Source organism: Gnatocerus cornutus, chromosome 8 (genome assembly GCF_029298725.1).
Source record: "Gnatocerus cornutus isolate USDA-ARS CGAHR chromosome 8, icGnaCorn1.1, whole genome shotgun sequence".
Lineage (NCBI taxonomy): Eukaryota > Metazoa > Arthropoda > Insecta > Coleoptera > Tenebrionidae > Gnatocerus > Gnatocerus cornutus.
The window spans coordinates 7863919-7884582 of NC_142240.1; the positions used below are offsets into that span (position 1 = coordinate 7863919).

The window sequence follows — 20664 nt, forward strand, 5'->3', positions numbered from 1 at the left end:
TGAGATTCTTTGATAATTTCTTGAAAATTTGATTCTAGATTCAAAATTCTTTCAAGAGGTTTCGGATTCTTCCGATTTTTTGAAATATTTATTGGTGAAAAATTCTGTGAGAGATTTTTTTTAAATTTGTTGAAGCCTTTTTGTTTATCTGATTCTTTTCATTAATTTTATTGGAGATTTTATATTTTTTATATTATTAGGTATATATATTTTTCGGATTTTCATTTAAATTTGACTATTTGATTGAACTTTTGAAGATTTATTTTAGATTTTCAGATCTCTTGGAGATTCCTTAAATATTTTTTTTTACATTCTATAGAGATTAACCGGATTTTTTTTATTTGTGTTCTTTGAATTACTTTTTTAATTCTTGAATTTCTGGATTGTTGTAATTTCTAGAATTCGATTTTAAAGTCTTTAATTTTTCGGATTTTTGATATAAATTTATTATTTTCAAGTTGTATCTTACTTTTTTTAATCTGCTTTGATTTATTAGATTTTTAAAATTTTAGTTTTAAATTCAATCGATTTTCTTATTTTGTTTCTTGGTTTTTTGGTTTTCCTAAACAAACCTTTATAGACTTGGGTAACCACGCGAAAACTAGCAAATTAGAAAATTTTAAGCAATAAGTCTCAAAATAAATAAATTACGAGAGTTGAATTGAATTTTTTGGATTTTTGGATTACTTTTCTTCAGTGAACATCTATAAAATTCCTGGTTTTATATCTAAACTGGGAAATTTAATCAGAAATATTCCTAAGTTCACCAAACTTGAGGTATTATTTTATTATTAAATTTGTTGTTTAATTGTATTTTTTGTATGTTCCACTATGGACTGGTTGTGTCTGTTGGAAATAAATCTCAATTTTTTGGATTTTGGACTCTGAAAACAGGTGAGATTGGAAAAAAAATAAGTGCAAATTTGTACAATTTTGTTTTAAAACTTTAAATACGGGGTTATTTTACCAACCCACCTTAAAATTTTTGATAACAATGTAAAATAATGATTTCCGACAATGACGTCTGAAGATATTAGACAGTTTTCCAGTCGCGCCACTTGCCAACTTAATTACTGGGTAATAAATAACTTAGTAGGCTAATATGGTAGTTGAAATGGCGCCCCAAATCCGGGCCTGAGATAATCCCGCCACGCTGGGGTTTATCGTAATCCCGGCTCTGTCTCATTATGCAGCTCAGCGGGACTCGCGATATTGTTTTCTTGATTACCTGTGCCCTTAAATTCTTGGTACTTATGCAGACGAACCACCTTCAAACTTCAATTAAATTCTCGCGGAGGTGTTGACGATTATGAGACGAAATGGATAGAAAGTATCGAACGGGAACGTCCATTTGATGCATGACGACGGAGACTGCGGGTATCAGTTTTAGGATTACGACGCTGCGGGGGCGCATCTAAAAGTCAAATACTGTCACTCGACCCGCAGACTTTACAGGGCTTAGACGTTTGGCCCCTCGCCCTTTAACTTATATTGTCTGAGTTGCGGCCTTTTGTGTTGATGGCGATACGGATTCTGCGAGGGGCTGTGCTAGGTATATGCGACTAAACAATCATGTCGGCCGTGGTTTACGAAGAAATTTGTCGGCTTGACGATTGATTTAGAATTCACGTTGGATTAAACATTGGAAAAAACATTTAATTTAAAAGTTAAATGACTTGAAAATTCGATAATTTAGGGGTAGTTTTACGAATAGAAGTTTATGTCCGATTTTTGTGAATTTTTTAACTTAGAATTAGTAAAGAATACTTTCAAAATCACTTTCCCGCTAAGTTTAAATCGATATCATTAAAATTGGTCTAGTTATGAGAGAGATAAACTAAAAAAATTTCAATCGAAGCTCTGAACTTTGCAGATAATTTACGACCAGGCTGATTTATAAGCGTACCCTCATTTGCGGTTTCTTGACCAGCTTTGGAAGTTGTAAATCAAGGGATTTCTTCTAAAATTTTTACCTGCTTGTTTCGCACAGAGGATAATAAAATGGTTACAATTAGAAGAGCGTTATTAAAAGTGCTAATAAGTACAAGCACATCGAAGTTTCATAATGCTTGATGTATGAAATTATAGAAACAACTATGTAGTATGAAAATTCATTTAATTTATAGTCATGTTTTCAACTAAAGTCTTTCAATGACACACGAATTAATTTCTCGACTACTTCACGGTGTTGGACGTAAAATTTAGAAAATTAAATTTAATAAAATAGTAATTCATTATTATTTTTCTTATTACATATTTTATTATTTATGTTTATTTTTTTCTTATTTTACTAGAATTTAAAAGTTCATCAATGAATAAAAAATGTTGAATGAAACAAAATTGTTTTGAATGGTATGACTCTATGGAGCGACCTGACCGGATGCAATTTACCTGATGTTTGCAATATTGGATTAGAGTTTATCTAAGAAACTGACCGGAGTTTTACTAGGTGATGACAATTTCTTTCATTTTGCCGCCGGCCGGTTCAACTTTTACTGAAAACCCACTAAATCTTGTTCCATTGAGAACAATATAAATTTTTTTTCGGAGAATAAAAAGGTTGACTTCTGGTAACTAGAAAAAAATGGAACATACATTGTAAATTCAAATCATAATTGGTATTACCAAATCCAAGGGCAGTTAAGAATAACACGAAAAAAAATGTGTATTCTGGGTGTTTGGTTTGGACAAGAAAGTGATATGAAATATGAATATATTTATGAAGACACAACTTTTTGGAAAAAAAATGGAACCAAAATTGATTAAGTTTTATTTTGATCACATGTTGCTGGAATTAATTGACTCTAGGAAACAAAGATTGTCTATTCCGATCCGCCGTCATTGAGTTTGTATTACCTATGTACTAGTTAATTGTCAATGCTAAACGTTTCGCCCAACTCAGTTTTCAGACAGATAGAAAAAAATATTTTTTTCAAACCCCACAAAATTGCTAAACAGCATTATGAATTTTCCTAAGAAGAAAGTTGTAAATTTTACCTGGAAACCTTTGAAACTGTATAAAATAAATCGATATTATGACTCGATAATACTCCAAGATATTTTTGGACGATTAAAATTACAGTAGTCTCCCTGTATCCGCGGGGGTTCGGTTCAAGCCTGACCGCTGATAAGAAAGAGGTCTGAGTGAAAATTTCATTTTTATTGCTTTTCGTGTAAAAGTGATAAGATTCCAAAGTTGACCAATCAAAACTCGAAAAATAATTAAAGATCTGACTGCAAACATAGTGGTTTCGTTTTGACAAAAAACGAGAATGCCAAACAACTGTCACATTAGTCAATGGCGGCACAAATGTACAATTGCGTCCAAAAATAATGCACCAACAGAATATGCACCCAACAATACATTTTACCCCTAGAGCTTTTGGCTTTAGATCTGAGCGGTCAGTTTTTGTACAAGGGTGCGTCAGACAGCCAAATTTTATTTACAACTCACTCGACAACTCATGCAGATTGAGTCGACAAAACGACATGGTTTGAGAAATATTGAAAGAAATTTAGAATCAATGACTCCGATCCTTCTATGAGTTGATTGCAATTAAGTTAATCTCGCATTTAAGTTTGATTGCTGACATTTGATGGAATTAAATATTAATTATAGATGTAATTTTTAATTTTAATTTATTTCTTAAAATTATTGATAATTCTAACCTTCATTTTTCTTTATACAATTCACTTTCATTGCTAAAAAAGTAAATTTTTCAATCGATTTTTAATTCTGATCAACAGTAAGTAACTAAGTATAGGCCGGTTTAACCGGTTTAATTGAAATTAATTAAACTTGCAATTTACTTATGTCACTTTAAAATAATGTTAAATATTTCATTTTATTCTAAATTGTAAAGAGTAAGAGTATCACTTTTGCAGTAGATTGTATAAAGGCACATTTAACAATCCTAGTGCTGTTAAAAATTTGGAAACAATATTAGTGTTGGTAAATACGTTTTTTGCAATTTCTTGATTTTGCCCACCTGTTTACATCTACCTAGTTATAGCCAACTAGCATTCATAATTTTTAAAGCATTAATTTATACATTTTCAAGAGTTTTAGTTTTTCAAACATAGTTTTTCAGATGTAAAAACCCCAATAACGTTATTTGATTTCGTAAAAATCTTTGATCAAAATCAAAAATTTAATTTTGTTTCTGTAAACCGGGTTTATAATTTTTTTAATTATTTGTCATTTTTTGAGACCTAAGAAACTCATTTTTTTTCATTTTTCTTACTAGTAATTATCTTATGTTTTCTACTATCTAGTAAGTGAAAAAGTTACAAAACAATGAGAGCAAGTTATTTGACATGTCAAAATTGACAATAACATTTTTATTTAATTTAAGCGAAATTTGAAAAACTTCATACTGCACTTTTAAGATAATCTAAATTTAAATCATTCTGCAAATTCCAGTGTCAGTGTTTAGATTCTAATAATCGTTATAAAACGATTAGATTAATATTAAAAATAGCAAATCGTCGGCTTAAGGCGTCCATTTTGATTTTTTTTGACGGAGGCCGATAAATCTTTATTTTTTGGAAAAGCTATACAGGGTCCGGCAACACTTGTGTCCACCCCTAAAATCGTCTTTAATTTTAAAGATAAAATTTTGAAAATTTGCATACGCTTATAGTTGACAAGGCTCTAGAAGCTGACACAAAAATTTGTTTTTATATCACGGATTCTTTGGCGTCGCGACGCCTAAAAAGTTTAATTTTTAGCAATTTTTGGCTTTTTGCGGTAATATTAGCGAATTCAATTTTTTTTCAACATAACTGTAATACAAATATTTGAGTTTTTATTTTAAATCTACTTCAAATGGTGTTTAAAATTTGCGAAAAAAACGCTGTTTTATCAAGTTAGTTTTGAACATTTTGACGGTGCAGTGACAAACTACGTTTACACCAAAATTTCACAAGTCACTTCATTCACTCATATGAAGGTGAATTTTGATTAGCTCGGGTATGTTGCACGTTCTGGACACTAGAAATCTTTAATTAACATCGACAAAGCGACCATTTCGCCAAGTAAGACTTTTGTTACCTTCTAAAACGAACCAAAGAATAGATGTCTTTTGTGACACAAGATGTTGACAGATGGGTGTAAACGTAGTTCCCAATTTTGACGTAATAAAATTGAAAACTAACTTGATAAAACAGCATTTTTTCCTCAAATTTTGAATACAATTTACATTAAATCTAAAATGTCAACTGAGATATTTTTAACACATTTATATTGAAAAAAAATTAAATTAGAGGTTCATTTCATAAAACTTCACAATTAGCTAAAAAATACACTTTTAAGGCGTCGCGACGCCTAAACTATAAGTGATAAAAAATAAATTTTTGCGTCGGCTTCTAGAGCTTTGTCAACTATGAGTGTATGCAAATTTTCAAAATTTTATCTTTAAAATTAAAAACGATTTTGGGGGTGGACACAAGTGTTGCCGGACCCTGTATGTACATGTACAGGGTGATTTTTTTAAAACGGTAGGCGTTGTAGAATTTTTATTTATGAACCGATTTCAAAAATTTAAAAAACAAATTTAATGGTTTTTAATTTACTATAAAGTGGTGATTTTAAAATTTTTCTAAATGTCTTAGTATCTTTTGGACGATACTCAACTTTCTTATTTTAAATTGACACTCATTTTTTTTTTTTTCATAATTTAGAAGATATTAATTTTCTTGATTCAGAAATGTGTAATATGTTCTACTTTTACAAAAAATATTTAAAAAAAAAAACAAAAAAAAAGTGTTGAACATGGCTTTAATAATTCGCCTGCATTTCTGACGAAAATCCCAATTTTCGTAAAATTCTACTCTCTTTAACATTGCTTTTCTGTTTTCTTAATCGGAATGAACGTAGCCTGATGCTTCTTCAGAATTTGGTACCTCAGAAGCATAAGGGTTTATCTCCATAAATTATAGTTTTTAAATTAACAAAACAGGTATTCTAAAAAGTCACGGTGGTGTTATTAATCTCTTTTCAAATATGCAATTTAAGAGCGAATTGCGAGTTATTGATGACTATTAATTTCAAATCGTGCGTAATAGTCCAAAAATAATTTTTGGTCATATTTTTACACTTGGTTCTCCTCATGCTTTTAAGGAAAATTTGATTATCTGGACTTAAGTCCCACTTAGTAATAAAAACTTTCTAAAACAATTAACAATGTTTTTACAAAAAAAAGTTATTAGAAATAATGGCTAACAAAGATATATTAAAATTAACCAAATTCAGCAACTTCTATGGACTATTTAACTCCTACAAATTTCGTTCTTGTGACACCAAAAATGTAGAAATTAAAGCGCGTTCAAGTTTTTTTGTTATTTTTTTTGCTACTCGAAATATTTTTTTTTACAAATTCTCCTTTTCGCTCTAAATAAGAGTAAATAAGACAGTCAAGAGTGATAATCTCCACAAATTTCGTTAAAATCACATACAAAATAAAGAAATTACAGGACTTAAAAAAAATTGGTGGCATTTTTTTGGTCCTAAAACGAAAATTTCAAAAAAATCGACTTTTTGATCTAAATTTTTGCAAATTAGCGATATTACTAAAACAAGCAAAAGAAACAACATGCATAAATTTCGTTCCAGTCGCACTAAAAATAACCAAATTACAATGCTGAAAAAAATTGATATTTTCAGAGTTGTCCAAATAAAAATTTCTAAATACTCTCCGTTTTGGTCTAAATTTTTCTAAATCGGTACACTTAATAAGACAGTCAAGGCCTATAAACTCTACAAATTTTATTATAGTGGCATTAAAAATGAAAATCCTATAGGTCGTTAAAATATTTGGTCACATTTTTTTTGGTCCAAAAGCAAAAATTTTTTTTGCTCCTTGAAGTCAAAAATTATAAAAATTTTCTTTTTCGGTCTAAATTTTTCTAAATGGACACTCTTAATAAGGCAGTCGAGAGTGATAATCTCTACAAATATCTATAAAATCGCATAAAAAATTGGTGGCATTTTTTTTGGTTTAAAAACCAAACAATTAACAATTTTTGATCTAAATTTCTGCAAATTAGTGGTATTACTAAAACAAACAAAAGAAACAACATGCATAAATTTCGTTCCTGTCGCACTAAAAATAACGAAATTACAGTGTTGAAAAAATTGATATTTTTACAGTTGTCCAAATAAAAATTTCTAAATATTTTCCTTTTTGGTCTAAGCAATCATGTCGGCCGTGGTTTACGAAGAAATTTGTCGGGTTGACGATAGATTTAGAATTCTAACTGCATTTCTGACAAATATTGAGATTTTCGTAAAATTCTACTCTCTTTAACATTGTTTTTCTGTAGCTTGATGCCTCTTCAAAACTACAGGTGTAGAAAGTTCTATCTACTATGGATTAAAGAAATTTATTGGATCAATTCTTGGTTTTGACCAAATTTCGTCAAAAATTCTGACGCGCGTTTCGACAGCAATGAATAAACTCAGTTTTTGGTGTTTGGGAATAAATTGTATTTTTGATAAGCTATGGATTAACTTAATGTTTCAAGTTAGATCTTGCATTTTCACTAATTAATTTCACTGCAGTTAGAACCGTAAGATTTTAATTAATGTCAAAATTGAAGACTCAAAATAGATATTTACATTCGAGCACCTGTAAATAGGATTTTACGGCTTGACTGCAGTGTTCGAGTCGAAAGCGAAAACAGCATTTGCTAGAGAGTCGCTTCAAGAGATTTGTCAACTTTGAACGTATGCTTTTCAAAATTTTATCTTTAAAATTAAAGACGATTTTGGGGTGGACACAATTGTTGTCGGATCCTGTATACTTAATAATATATCTGGGGTATTCCACACCAAATCGACCACTTTTGGCTGAAAGTTTTTCATCTTTTTCTATCTGATGAAAAACAGTTCTCAATTTTTTTTTCAAATTTTTTTACCCAATTATAAAAAAGTTATGAATTTTTCCAAAAAAATGCCTTTTTTATTTTCAAATAGCTATAACTTTTTCAAAAAATAACTTATTGTGGCAATTTTGTTTTGAAATGTATACTTAAAATGATATATTCAATGAATTTTGCCATTTTTGAGAAAAACTTATTTTTTCGAAGTTTGCCATTTTTTATTTTTTATTTTATCTTCTCATAAGAAAATTTAATTAATTCTGCGATTATTCCCGCATATCCGAGAATAGGCCGATTTTTTTTTCTATTTTTTTATTTAATTGAAAAAAATGTTTAATTTAAAAAAATGTTTTTTTTCGAAATGCTTTGTTTATGCAACAAAATGAATGCAATTAAACGATTTTACGCAATTAACAGTTTCATTCTACAAATGTGATGACTAGGTTTTATGTGGGAAATAATTAACATACAATGATTTTAATAATAATAATAATGCACCACATCATTTTATTTTTCGTTTTACAAAAAAATTTCAAAGAAATAACATTTTTTGCTTATTTCAGAACAGATAAATCTGCAATTAAGATTTCAAAATTATTAGTTTGCACTCTTAAAATTAATTTTTTCATTATTTTTATTTATTAAATTTTGTAATCGTATTGTCAATAATATTAGGCTGTGGATTCACAATATCAAATAGTGCGTTAAAGATTAAAGGAAAATTTGCAAGTATTAAAAAATTGGAAAAGAAATGCAATTGCATCTTCAACAATAATTGAGAAAATTCGAAAGTCTTAAAGAATTACGAGTTAGAATTGAACTATGTGTCAAAACAGGTAATGGGTCAATCAATTAGTGGAAGTTAGTTTGAATTAAGGAACGAATTTCATTCCGATGACATTTTTTGCAAAATTATAAATAAAAAAATTCTTCGTTATTTTTTGTTTTTTTTCGATTTTAAGAACACAACTTGATAATATTAAAGTTTTAATTAAAGATTTATTTATTTTAAATTAAGCAAAAAATATTATTCCTTAGTCATTTTTTTGTAAAATGAAAAATAACGTTTTTTTTCTCTTGTGAACTCAATCCGGGGACATACAGCATATAAAACAAAATAAATTAAAAATATTAAAATAAAACTTGTTTTCTAATTAATTAAAAAACATTGAAAAAAAACGGCCCATTCTGGGATATGCGGTAATGATCGCATAATTTTTTTGAAGGTTTTTTTTGAGAAAATAAAATTAAAATTTAAAAATAGTGAACTTTAAGAAAATAACGGTTATTTTCAAAAACGACAAAAATTTCATGAAATTTATCTTTTTTTTCTGAAAAGTACATTTTAAAACAAAAATTTTGGAAAAAAAACGCTCCAATAAGTTAATTTTTGAAAAATTTATAGCTATTTAAAAGTTTTTTTTTTTGAGTTGGGAACTAAAATTTGAAAAAATTCTGGGAACCGTTTTTCATAGAGTAGAAAAAAATTAAAAACTTTCAGCCAAATCGACAAGAGTCGGGGTCAAAAGTGGTCGATTTGGTATGGAATATCCTGTCTGCATGTACGTTTGTTTTTACCACACTGCTAGAGCTTTTACGCACTCCGACGCGAAAATCAGGTTACGGTTGATCCGTGTACATTTCTCTGCTATTCAAGAGGGCAAAAATCGAATTGTTTCTATTACGGTGCTTTAAGAGCCTCATTAAAGCATTGATCTTCAATTCCTTCTTATACACTCTTTTGTGTTGTATATCTTTGTAAATGTTGCTTTCCTTGGCTTTGACTTTTTGTTTTTTTTTTAAAACATTAGGATTTATGTCCTTTGATTTTTTTGAGTTTTCGGTAATTACTTGATTTTTAATTTCTTGAATTCGATATTTCGCGGTCTTTTGCTAGTTTTTGAAAACTTTTTTGTTGACTTTTTTTGGAGTTTTTGATTTTTTGGATTTTTGATACAAATTTACACTTTTCAAGTTGTATCTTAGTTTTTTTTAATCTGTTTTGATTTATTAAATTTTTAGAATTTTTGTTTTAAATTGAATCGATTTCTTGAAAATTTTCTTATTTTTTTAATTTTTTTATTTCTTGCGTTTTTGGTTTTCATAAACACACCTTAGAATAAATCTGGGAACATCGAGTAAAAAAAATCGATTTCAACAAGAGCACAATTACATCGATCTCCAATACATCGGAGAAAACATCGATTTTGAAAAATAGTAAATAAAGAACTCAAAATAGCATAGTTTATTGTGAAAAACAAAATTAAATAAAATTTTAATAAAGCAACAAAATAATAAGCAAATACGAGAAAAACAAAAATAAATAAAAACCTTAAGTAATAAACAAAATAATAAGTAAATAAATTATTAAAAAAATTTCAAATTCGAGATTAATAAGAATAAACAAAATTCTAAAATTCTAAATTAAATTCCAGTTTTCTTTATAAATATCACCAAAATCAAGAGTAAAATGAAATACATACATCGAAACCGCAATTATCGATTTTTAATGATACATCGAAAATAAAAGTATATTAAAAATCGATGTTTTATTGGCAAAGTCGATATTAATAAAAAATCGATATAAAAATCCTAGATTTACCTTAGAAATTCTTTAAAGATCTTTTAAAAATTTTTTGCAGATTTCTTAAAAATCCTTTGGAAATCTTCCGAAGGACATTCTTTTAAAAGGATCTTAGGAGATATTTTAGAATCGGGGATTATATAAATTTGCATGATTTCTTTAAAGCTTTTTTTTTAGTTTATTCTTGTTATTCTTGAATTCTCTGGTGTTATTTGTATATTTTTTTGAATTGCTTAGGTACATGTTCTTTGGACTATTTTATAAAAATTCATTATAAAACTTACTCTTTATTTTTGTTTCTTTTATTCATTCAATTTCATTCATTACCTACATATTCGGAGATTCTTTGGAATTTTTTTTTATTCCTGCTTATCTAAAAATTTGGTTTTTGGGAATAAATTGTATTTTTGATAATTTAGATATCATCGGAGCTACGACAGATAAAAAGTTTCTCTCGCGCCTTTGTTGTTTAGAATTCGCTCAAAATATCTGAATTTTAACGAAATATGAAGTTTTATCAATTTTAAGAATTAGAGTTGGGAAATATTTAAATTTCGAAAAATTGTGCACTTAAATTCTGCAAATTCTTTTGTTATCGTGCTTCGTAGTGTTTTTATTTTAACTTTAATTCTTATAAACAAATCAAATCTTCGTTATTTATTAAATTTTCTTATTTTTTTTGGATTCTTTAAATTTTTTAATTGTTCTGGGGTTTTTATATTTTTAATTTTTATTTTGATCTGACGTCTTTAGAACCTGTCTACTTTGTTTTTATATTTTGTTAATTTTGTTTTCTTAGAAACAATTAATTACCAATTTTCTTTGATTTTTCGAATGAGTTATTATTTTCATCATTTTTTTTGGATTTTTTACATTACCAACTTACTTTTTTGCTTTTTAATTTTTGGAAGCTTGTTTTTTATTTATCTAGAACTCAACAACTCAAATTCAGAATTCTTGGAAATTATACAAATTTACAGCAACGAAGGTCTTAAATGTTCGTAAATGTTGTTAACACTGTTGCATGTCATTGACATTTCAACATTACAATGTCAAATCGACAAACAGGGCTACCACCACATCTCAAATTCCAAAGCCTCCATCACCGGATTTGTCGCTCCTTCCACCAAACCCGTCCCATTTAACATATTCATTTATTATTCTGAAATCTCGTCGAGTCCTGCAAAGGATGCGCGGAAGGAAACTCGGAGAAGGCAGGAAGGATGAGGACTCTAGAACTTCCTCCCGCCGTTAAAACCCCATCACGTGACAACATCCAACCAATCCACTCGCAGCGAACCAATTTCACCCTTTCGCGTCTTTTTTATTTAAACAATTAAAGCCAATCTCGTTAACTCATTTATCAACGCTACTAATTCCTCGATTTTAATTGTGTTTACTTGGATAATATAGTGCGCCCTTTCTCGACGTGTCATTGCGAAACGTTTAGGGTTGATTGGAGGGGGTGCATTTGAAAGAGAATCGTCCGACGGCGATGTCTCATTTCATGTTTGGCTTCGATGTGATTGAGAATGTGTGTTTTGTTGGGGTTGTTTAGAAAATGTTAAGTGTGTAAGTGGCAGCCATGTGGAGGCTGCCGGGTTGTAGCCCCGAAGACCTGCTAGTGGCCAGACGATTGGCGGTTCGATCACATCCGGTTCATCATAAATTGCACGGGAGTATGATTTATAACGGTTGGTATGTTTATTTATAGGAGAGGAAGTTTGGAAAAAAATGCGATTTTTATCAGCTAGTTAAGCAAAATGTGGATTAAAGTTTTGGCAATTTAAAAAAAAAAAAAATAAAAAAAATATTTCGGGTCTCTTATTTCAAAATGAATTTTTGAATTTTTGTTCACTCAATCGACAAAATGGACAAATTTTATAAATTCAAAAAATTAGAAACGAAAAATGTCCGAGCTTCGAAATATTGAAAATTTTTAAAATTTGACTTGTTTTGATTTTGAAATTAAAATATTAATTAATAAACATTTCGTTGAGAAACAAAGTTGTGTATACAGATTATGGAATGTTTTAAACAGTTTTAGGGAATTTAATTTTTTTTTTATAATTTTCGATTTTTTTGTTCGCCGGATAACCAAAAAGTGTTTTTTTTTTAATTTGACAGTTATTCAAAACTGCAGCAATTAAAAAAATACAAAATTTTCATGTATGTGTACTACTTTTTCAAAATAATCAGTTAGAAGTTTATGGTATATTTTTAAGTTTTTGATTATGCGATAAACAAATCAAAGTCATTTTAAATTGGAAAATGACGATACGGGAAATTTTTTAAATTCTAAAAATTAGAGACGATAAATTTTTGAAGTTTTAAAAAAAAATTAAATTAAGTTTAGAACAATATGATTTTGAATATAAATAAATAGATAATTTCTAAATTAGATAAACAGTTTTTGCTGTTTCTACAGAGGATGTAAAATTTTGACGTTTAAAGCAGTTGAAGAATTAATCAATATTATTTTTTTTTGAGGAAGTTTGAAAAAGTTGCGTTTTTTATCAGCTAGTTAACCAAAATGTGAATTAAAGTTTTGGCAATTTAAAAAAAAATTAAAATTAAAAAAGATATTTCGTGTCTCCTAGTTCAAAATGAGCAACTTGAAGTCTGGATTTTTGAATTTTTGATCACTGGATAAACAACTCAAAGATATTAAATCGAGAAATGGCAAAATGACAAATTTTATAAATTCAAAAAATTGGAAACGACAAATGTCCGAGTCTCAAAATATTGAAAATTTTGAAAATTTGACTTGTTTTGATTTTGAAATTAATTATTAATAACACTGTTGAGAAAAAAAAGTTTCTACAGATTAAGGAATTTTGTTTTGCCAGATAACCAAAAAGTGATTTTTTTTAATTTGACTTAGTTTTTCATATCTGCAGCAATTAAAAAAAATAAAAGATTTTCATATATGTGTAGGTACTAAAACTACTTCTTCAAAATAACCAGTTAGAAGTTTATAGTATATTTTTAAGTTTTTGATTATGCGATAAACAAATCAAAGTTATTTTAAATTGGGAAATGACTATACGAGAAATTTTTTAAATTCTAAAAATTAGAGACGAAAAATTTTTGGAGTTTTAAAAAAAATAAAATTAAGTTTAGAACAATATGATTTTGAATATAAATAAATAGATAATTTCTAAATTAGATGAACAGTTTTTGCTGTTTCTACAGAGGATGTAAAATTTTGACGTTTAAAGCAGTTGAAGAATTAATCAATATTATTTTTTTTGAGGAAGTTTGAAAAACTTGCGTTTTTTATCAGTTAGTTAACCAAAATGTGAATTAAAGTTTTGGCAATTTAAAAAAAAAAATCAAAATTAAAAAAGATATTTCGTGCCTCCTATTTCAAAATGAGCAACTTGAAGTCTGGATTTTTGAATTTTTGCTCACTCGATAAACAACTCAAAGATATTAAATCGAGAAATGGCAAAATGACAAATTTTATAAATTCAAAAAATTAGAAATGAGACATGTCCGAGTTTCGAAATATTGAAAATTTTGAAAATTTGACTTGTTTTCATTTTCAAATTAAAATTTTAATAACATTTTTGAGAAAAAAATTATTGTTTCTACAGATTATGGAATGTTTTAAACAGTTCATGTTTTAAGGAATTAATTTTTTTTTCACAATTTTTGATTTTTTTGTTTGCCAGATAACCAAAAAGCATTTTTTTTTTAATTTGACAGTTAGTTATTCAAAACTGCAGCAATTAAAAAAAAATAAAAGATTTTCATGTTGTGTACTATTTTTTCAAAATAACCAGTTAGAAGTTTATGGTATATTTTTAAGTTTTCAATTATCTGATAAACAAATCAAAGTTACTTCAAACTGGGAAATGAAGATACGGGAAATTTTTTTAAATTTTAAAAATTAGAGACGATAATTTTTTGGACTTTTAAAAAAAATTAAATTGGGTTTAGAACAATATGATTTTGAATATAAATAAATAGATAATTTCTAAATAAGATGAACAGTTTTTACTGTTTTAACAAGGATATAAAATTTTGACGTTTAAAGCAGTTGAAGAATTAATAAATATTATTTTTTGCTGCTTTTTTAGCTATTTTACCAAAAATGAACATTTTTATATTATACAGATATTGTAATCAGAATTATAACAATTTTGAAAACAAATTGAAAATGTTTTGTGTCTAAAAGTCTTTCTTTGTTAAAATGGAATTGTATATTTTGAATTTTAATCACTCGAAAAACAATGAAATTCTGGAAATGGCGATATGTGAAATTTTGGAATCTCCAAAAATTGAAAAACTAAAAAAATTGTGCCCTAAAAATTTAGTATTGCTCTAAATTCAAAATTAAAATAATTATATCTTTTAGATTAGGAAATTCTATAAACGAGTGAAATGTTCACGTCAAGTCTTAAGAAATTTTAATTTTTTTTAACTAAGACCATAGAAATATGGAGTCTTGGACAATGTTTTTTAGCACCTTTGTTGCTTTGAATTCGCTTTTAGACATTCATAATTCGATGGCAGATTTTTTTGTAAAATCTTTTAATTGACATAATTGGGTTTTTCAAAATTCATGATAACTGTCACATCTGACATTTATAATTTCGTCATCTGCCTATTCTGTCAATTCTGTAGTTTAATTAAATTACACAAAATGGCGCTGTATAAAAAATGTTTTAATATGACTTTAAAAATAGAAATATTGTCTTAATTGAGAAAATAATTTAGGTAAATACCATTTTGGTGATCAATCTTTATTATAGTAAAGTGATTTTAATTGATAAACGCATCTGAAGAGCGGACGATTTGGGCAATTTTTACCGCACGGCGTGTGTAAACGTCCAGGGCGCTTGTAAATATAGTCTTTCCTAAGATGTCGTTTGAATGTTAATTTGACGTTTACAATTCATGAGACCCAAAACGTCTTTTTCGTTCCGATAAAGTATTTTAAAAAGATCTTGTGATAACCCAATTCGGTCGATATCTCGTTTATTTATAAAGCAAACTCAAGTTATTGGTGCTCATTTAATGCGGAATTTTACGCAAAATCCAAAACTGCGCGAGTTTTTAACGTATGTCTACAATTAACCAAACTAGAAGAGTTTGAAGTTTTTGGTTGTCGGCGGAGGGTAAAAATTTTGACGCTGCTAAATATTTAGATATTTTAGTATATAAGGACGAAGTATTTGTTATTTTTTTTATTTTAACTCTAATTTTTATGAACAAATCAAATCTTCGTTATTTATTAAATTTTCTTTGGATTCTTTAAATTCTGGAGGTTTTTATATTTTTTAATTTTTATTTTGATCTAAAATTTTTCAAAAATTTTTATTTTTGACATTTTTAGAAGCTGTCAACTCTGTTTTTATATTTTGTAAATTTTGTTTTTATTGATTCTTAGAAACAATTCGAATTAATCTCCAAACAAAATTCTTGGATTTTTTGAATGAGTCTTTATTCTTTTTTTTTTATTTTGTATATTATATCATATGTATCTACTTACTTTTTTGCTTTTTGATTTTTGGAAGCTTGTTTTTTAATTATCAATTGTTAGAACTTACCTATACTCCTGCAATATTTTCAGATCCTACATATTCCACAGATTTGTTTTTAGATTTTAGATTTTAGATTTTCTAATTCAAGATTTTTAGATCGTCAAATCCTTGAATTTAGCGGTTCCTGTTGCTCCGTGTAATTGCCGACGCTCGCGGAAAAACTCCCACTCATCCAATAAAACTTCATTTTCCACACTCGTTACATAAACAACTGTTATTTTTAGAATTCCCATACCCCAAACCACACCAAATCTTTTTTCTTTCCACATCTGCGGTCAAATCAAGTATCTTTACGACTTCATTATAAATTATAATAATAGAAATTCAAGGTATTTAAAGATGGCTTCTTTCCAGATCCCTATCAACTGTTAAACGCGGCGTCGAGCCGATTGGTGGCCCAAGGATCCGGCCAGATCCAACTGTGGCAGTTTCTCTTGGAACTGCTTGGTGATTCGTCGAATTCGGCGTGCATAACGTGGGAAGGCACCAATGGAGAATTCAAGCTCACCGATCCGGACGAAGTCGCCAGGAGATGGGGAGAAAGAAAATCTAAACCAAATATGAACTATGATAAACTGAGTCGGGCGCTTAGGTAAGATGATAAATAATAAAGTCTACTTAAGGGTGATGAAATGAAGCGGAAAATTCATAGTCGGGTGGCTGTAAAACGTTTATTTGTTCTGAGTAGATCTGGGAACATCGAGTAAAAAAATCGATGTTGAACTCAATTTCGACAAGGGCACAATTACATCGAGTGTAAAATAAAATACATCGAAACCGCAATTATCGATTTTTAATGATACATATATGTATTAAAAATCGATGTTTTTTTGGCGAAATCGATATTAATAAAAAATCGATGTAAAAGTCCCAGATTTAGTTCTGGGACGACGTAGCTTTAGAATTTGAAGTCTGTTGGTAGCTCTGTTTGACACTTTGAGGTTAAATGAAATGTCATTTATTGAGAAGATCTGTGAAATGTCACGAGATTCTAACATTATAAAGATACTTTGTTTTTCCTGCAGCTAAGAAATTGATCATTTGTCAAATGTGACATGTCATGTGCCTGCTAAATTACCAATCACTGAGCTGCACATCAAGGTTTTCGCTTACCAAAACCCGCCGCAGGAAAAATGAAGTTTAGATAACTTAAAAAACCATTAAAAGAAATAAAAATGTCTACATAGACTAAATCTGGGAACATCGAGTAAAAAAAATCGATGTTGAACTCAATTTCAACAATAGCACAATTGCATCGATCTCCAATACATCGCAGAAAACATCGATTTTGAAAAATAGTAAATAAAAAAAACTTAATATAGCATAGTTAATTGTGAAAAACAAAAATAAATAAAAACCTTAAGTAATAAACAAACTAATAAGTAAATAAATTATAAAAAAATAACAAATTCAAGATAAATAAGAATAAACAAAATTCTAAAATATAACTTCCTTAAATTAAATTCCAGTCTTCGTTATAAATATCACCAAAACCAAGAGTGTAAAATAAAATACATCGAAACCGCAATTATCGATTTTTAATGATACATCGAAAATAAAAATATATGTATTAAAAATCGATGTTTTTTTGGCGAAATCGATATTAATAAAAAATCGATGTAAAAGTCTTAGATTTAGTTCTGAGACGACGTAACCTTAGAATTTGAAGTCTGTTGGTAATTCTGTTTGACACTTTGAGGTTAAATGAAATGTCATTTATTGAGATGTCACGAGATTCTTAAAACATTATAAAGATACTTTGTTTTTCCTGCGGCTGAGAAATTGATCATTTGTCAAATGTGACATGTCATGTGCCTGCTAAATTACCAATCACTGAGCTGCACATCAAGGTTTTCGCTTACCAAAACCCGCCGCAGGAAAAATGAAGTTTAGATAACTTAAAAAACCATTAAAACAAATAAAAATGTCTACATAGACTAAAAAAATCGATGTTGAACTCAGTTTCAACAAGAGCACAATTACATCGATCTTCAATACATCGGAGAAAACATCGATTTTGAAAAATAGTAAATAAAAACTTAATATAGCATAGTATATTGTGAAAAACAAAAATAAATAAAATTCCTAATAAAGCAACAAAATTATAAACAAACACGAGAAAAACAAAAATTAATAAAAACCCTTAAGTTATAAACAAAATAATAAGGAAATAGACTATAAAAAAACAAATTCGAGATTAATAAGAATAAACAAAATTTTAAAATATACGTTGACAACCAACCAAACGAAATATCACCAAAATCAAGAGTGTAAAATAAAAGACATACATCGAAACCGAAATCATCGATTTTTAATAATACATCGAAAATAAAAATATATGTATTAAAAATCGATGTAAAAGTCCCAGATGTACCATAGACTACTGGATGTGGTTGTTTTAATATACATCCATCATTTTTCTAACAATACCAAAAATATTTATTGCTTACGCTCCCACAAATTGGTGCCAATTTGACAACAGTGAGTTTTCTTGTCGTGTTTGTTTGACATGTCACAGGAATTATTTTACAAAATCAAGATGGTGTCAGATCGTACTGCCGAATGACCAATCACACAGCTGCATTTTAAATTTGGCGCCTACAAAAAATCGGTTGTAAAAAATAATACAAGGTGTTTATAAATGTTTCTAGCATCAAGGGTGGCTATGATATGGCAAATAAATTTGCCGCTCATTACGAATGTGGGTTTCGATTTTACAACTGACATTTGCAGTTAACCTCAAACATGAAGCACAGTAAGTTTTGAGAAATAAACTGTTCTATAGTCAAAATTTTGTAACTTTGGTTTAACTCCGCCTACCTTTTGGGCCAATTGAATTTTAGCTGGAAGTGTGATTCACTCTGCAAAATTTTGATAGATCGTCGATATTTGCTAAAAGTCGGGGTAGAAATGTCCACACATTAGAAGATGAAACACCATCAAAATCGACAAAACTTTCACGATTAATTGAATTCTGGCAAAACCGCAAATCTTCTTGACATGTGTGACACTTGAGCCGTCAAATTTTTGATTATGTTGAGTAAAGGAGGCTAGCCATTTCTTGATTCGACAAATTCAAATCGTCATTTGTTCATGTGGGCGGGGTTAAACCAAAGTTATAAAATTCCGACTATAGTTGTGGTTTAAAATCTGAAAATCAAAAACTGTAACTGAAAGTAACATTGTGAATAATTTTCAAGATAGTTATATTCACTATGAAAACAAAGTGACAAAGCCTCCCTTGATGCTAGAGACATTTATAAACACCTTGTATATAGCTTATTATTCCTGCAGAGAATTTGCCGATTTACAAAGGAACAATTTGACATCAGCAGGATTTGAAAGGGATAAATTCGATACCTGTAATGGATATTTGGCAATTTTAATCAACTAAAAGTCAAGTTTATAAATAATCGCCAAATATAATGATAAAAAACATACAGTTATTATAATAAAATAATTAATCCGCACTGAAAATAACAAAATAAATTTATTGCTGATGCTTCTACAATTTGGTAACAAACAATTGTTTGAGATTCCGCAAGAATTTAGAAATTCAGTATTGTGTAACTCGCTCTGCTGAACGACCAATCACAGAGCCGCATTTTAAATTTGGCGCCTACAAAAATTCTCTTCAGAAATGAAATTAGAATCAAAGTATAATCTAAAGAGGAATTTAAAAACGAATAAGATAATATATTATAGTCTTGTATTTCTTTTTTCACCCGGTTTTCTAGGTTCCTAGATTTTTTTAGGCAGTTTGTGTATTTTATTTTTCTCAGACTCTTTAGATTTTTTGGATTCTTTAGATTCTTTGATGTTTTGGATTCAGTTGTTTTAAATGCTTTAGATGCTTAGATTCAAAGAATCACACAAATCTGAATACATAATCGAATTTATAAGTTTATTTTATTATAAGTTTATTATAATAATTATATATTATAATAATTGTAATTATAATTATTATAATAATTCGATTTTATCATGACATGTGTTAACACTCTTCAACATTCGGATTAAAGGAGATTAAAGGAGAAAGGTTAATTAATTAATTAATTTATTAATTAATTAGAGCTTTAATTAGACTAATGAATTTTTAATTGTTTTTTAATTGGGTATTAATTAGATTACTCAATCAATTAATTAATTAATTAAATATTTAATTAAATAACTAATTAATTATTTTTTAATTAGATATTAAATGGAAAGTTTTAATAATGACTCATTAAAAATTTGATATCAAAGTAAAAGTTTTAATTGATGAAACTTTCTAATAACTAAATAATAAACGAATAAAACAATTTTATCGTTAGTCAATGCAAATATCTAAATAATTAAGTTTCTAATTTCATTAATTATGGCTTTCTAATTTTATGTCAAATTAATTTATCATTATTTGTTTATTATTTAGTCGTTAAATAAAGTGATGATGAGTCTGATTAAATTTTGAATCGAAATAATTAAAACTTTCCCGTTTCATATGCAATTATTAGGTACATCATTAAGATGTAATTAGAAAGTTTCATCAATTAAAACTTTTACTTTGATATCCAATTTTTAACGAGTCATTAATAAAACTTTCCATTTGATATCTAATTAAAAATTAATTAATTAGCTATTTAATTAATGAATTAATTGAGTAATTTA

The 20664-nt window shown here is 28.0% G+C and overlaps 1 protein-coding gene across 1 annotated transcript in view; it reads left to right on the forward strand.

Annotated features, from left to right (window-relative positions):
* LOC148169413 (uncharacterized) overlaps positions 1-20664 on the forward strand; it is a 54267-nt gene that overhangs the window by 31398 nt on the left and 2205 nt on the right. The window contains exon 3 of the mRNA XM_088043073.1: positions 16372-16609. Coding sequence (XP_087899199.1) covers positions 16372-16609 — 238 coding nt within the window. The remainder of the gene's footprint in view (positions 1-16371; positions 16610-20664) is intronic.